Consider the following 2,716-nt stretch of genomic DNA (forward strand, 5'->3'; position numbering starts at 1 on the left):
ATTTGTAGCACCTGGATGAATAGAATATCATGAACTATGAGCCTCCACCAAGAATCAACTCCCTCCAACCATCCACATTAGGAACACAAATCTGACCCTAAAGTTGCAGTACACCATCATCTCCAATGACCGGCTCCTTAGTACATCGCAACACCGCGTCCCTTTGGACAAGAAAATGAGGATCATCATACTAACGAGTCTTAATGCGCTCAAAAATAAGGATGACTGCGCAATAACATAAGCAAGAACTCTACTAGGCTAAACATTTTCCAACCTCACAAATTTATTAGCCAAGGCCTTAACATCCATAGCCAAAGGTCTCTCCGCAGCTCGAATAAATGCCAAACTCCACATATTATCCGCCTTCCTACTCAAAGTATCCGCAACCATATTTCCCTTACCTTGATGATACAAGATAGTGACATCATAATCCTTCAACAACTCCAACCACCTCTGTTGCCTCAAATTTTCAAATCCTTTTGCTTGAACATATGCTGAAGACTCTGATGCTTAGTGTAAACCTCACAAGACATACCATACAAGTAATGCCTCCAAATCTTGAGCGCATGGACAATAGGTGCTAACTCCAAATCATGAACCGCATTATTCCTCTCATGGAGCTTCAACTGGCGCGACGCATAGGCAATCACCATATTGTCCTGCATTAATACACAACTAAGGCCAACACGTGAAGCATCATAATAGATAGTATATATCTCCAATCCTAATGGTAATACCAAAACTGAAGTTCTAATCAAAGCAGTCTTGAGCTTCTGGAAGCTCTCCTCGCACTGGTCAGACCATCTGAACGGAGCGCCCTTCTAAGTCAACTTGGTCAATGGATATGAAATAGATGAAAATCCCTCTACAAACCGATGATAGTAGCCTTCCAAACCTATGAAACTCATAATCTTTATAGCTATAAAAGGTCTAGGTCAACTCTAAACTGCATCAATCTTCTTCGAATCCAACTTGATACAATGATTAAAAACCACCTGGCCCAAGAATGCTATTGAATCCAACTAAAACTCGCACTTGGAAAACATAGCATACAACTTCTTTTCCCTTAGAATCTAGAGCACAATTATCAAATGTTGCTCATGCTCCTCACCATTATGGGAATATACAAAGATGTTGTTAATAAATATAATGACAAATGAATCCAAATATTACTGAAACACATTGTTCATCAAGTGCATAAAAGTTGTAGGGGCATTAGTCAAACCAAAGGACATCACCAAAAACTCATAATGTCCATAACAATCTTGAAAGTCGTCTTAGGGATGTCCGATAATCTTCAAATGGTGATAACCCAATCTCAGATCAATCTTTGAGAACACCCTGGCACCCTGAAGCTAATTAAATAAATCATCAATACGAGGAATTGGATACTTGGTCTTGATAGTGACCTTGTTCAACTTCTATTAATCAATACACAACCTCATAGAACCATCCTTCTTGTTCACAAACAACATCGACGCACCTCAAGGAGAAACATCCTATCTAATAAATACACTATCCAATAACTCCTACAGCTGCTCTTCAACTCTTTCAATGTAGTAGAGCCATGCGATATGGTGGAATAGATATGAGCTGAGTGTCCGGCACCAAATCATTACCAAAATCTATATCCCTATTGGGTAGCATGCCTAGTAGGTCTGCCGAAAACACATCTAGAAATTCCCTTACTACACAAACATGAATCAATAGTAGGAGTCTCAACACTGGTATTCCTAACAAAAGCCAGATATGCCAAATACTCCCTTCTCAACCATCCGCTGAGCCTTAAGAAACAAAATTACCTACTAAGTGTATGACCAAGAGAAACCCTCCATTCCAATCTTGGTAACCCGGGCATAGCCAACGTCACAGTCTTAACGTGATAATCAAGAATAACATGATATGGAAATAGCCAATACATACCCAAAATCACATCAAAATCTACCATTTTTAGCAATAAAATATCAAGCCTAGCCTCATAAAACCCATTAGTAACCAAACAAGACCAATATACATGGTCCTTCATAATAGAATCACTAATAGTTGTAGATACATGAACAGAAATATCAAGAGAACCACGAGGCATATCCAAATAAGGAACAAAATACAATGGCACATATGAATAAGTAGACCCCGAATCAAGCAGCACATAAGCATCTCTATGACAGACTGAAACCATACATGTGATCATAGCATCTGAGGCCATCGCCTCGGGTCTACCCAAAAAAGCATATAGATGGGCATGACCACCACTAGTAGTGCCTCCATAAACCTGACCTCCTTCTCTAGAGAAACCTCTCGCTACATGGCCTCCCTCTCTAGCTGTCTGTACAGGGGGTGAGGCAATTAGTGCGAAATCCATTGACTGGGAACTTTGCGGAGCGGTGCCTCTACTATGCCTGGGGAAATACTTCCTCATATGGACAAACTCTCCACACTCATAACAAGCCCTAGCTGACAGAGGCTACTAAATCTAAAAAATGCCCATGGTGAACCGAATAAGCACTAGATGAACCCTGAAAACACGGAGCAGGGTACGAACTCACTGGAAGAGCACTAAACGATGATGGAACTGGAGTGTTGAAAGATGGTCGAGCCATTACACCACGAGTTGTATGTTGTGTAGCATAAGCTGACCTACCATGATGGCCTCTACTAAACCGACTCATACCTCTAGATGAGGTACCACTGAAACCACCAGAACGACAAAGCCTCT

The 2,716-nt window shown here is 40.9% G+C and overlaps 1 protein-coding gene across 1 annotated transcript; it reads right to left on the bottom strand.

Annotated features, from left to right (window-relative positions):
• Nucleotides 1–1,798: 1,798 nt before the first annotated feature.
• LOC138907606 (uncharacterized) lies at nt 1,799–2,362 on the bottom strand. Its single transcript, XM_070198208.1, has one exon. It carries the CDS (start codon nt 2,360–2,362, stop codon nt 1,799–1,801), a length of 564 nt encoding a protein of 187 aa, XP_070054309.1.
• Nucleotides 2,363–2,716: the final 354 nt, after the last annotated feature.

Source organism: Nicotiana tomentosiformis, chromosome 3 (assembly GCF_000390325.3).
Source record: "Nicotiana tomentosiformis chromosome 3, ASM39032v3, whole genome shotgun sequence".
NCBI classification, from domain to species: Eukaryota; Viridiplantae; Streptophyta; class Magnoliopsida; order Solanales; family Solanaceae; genus Nicotiana; species Nicotiana tomentosiformis.

Coding starts and splice junctions, on each gene's coding strand:
- LOC138907606 (XM_070198208.1), bottom strand. CDS start 2,362: ATGGATTTCGCACTAATTGCCTCACCCCCTGTACAGACAGCTAGAGAG.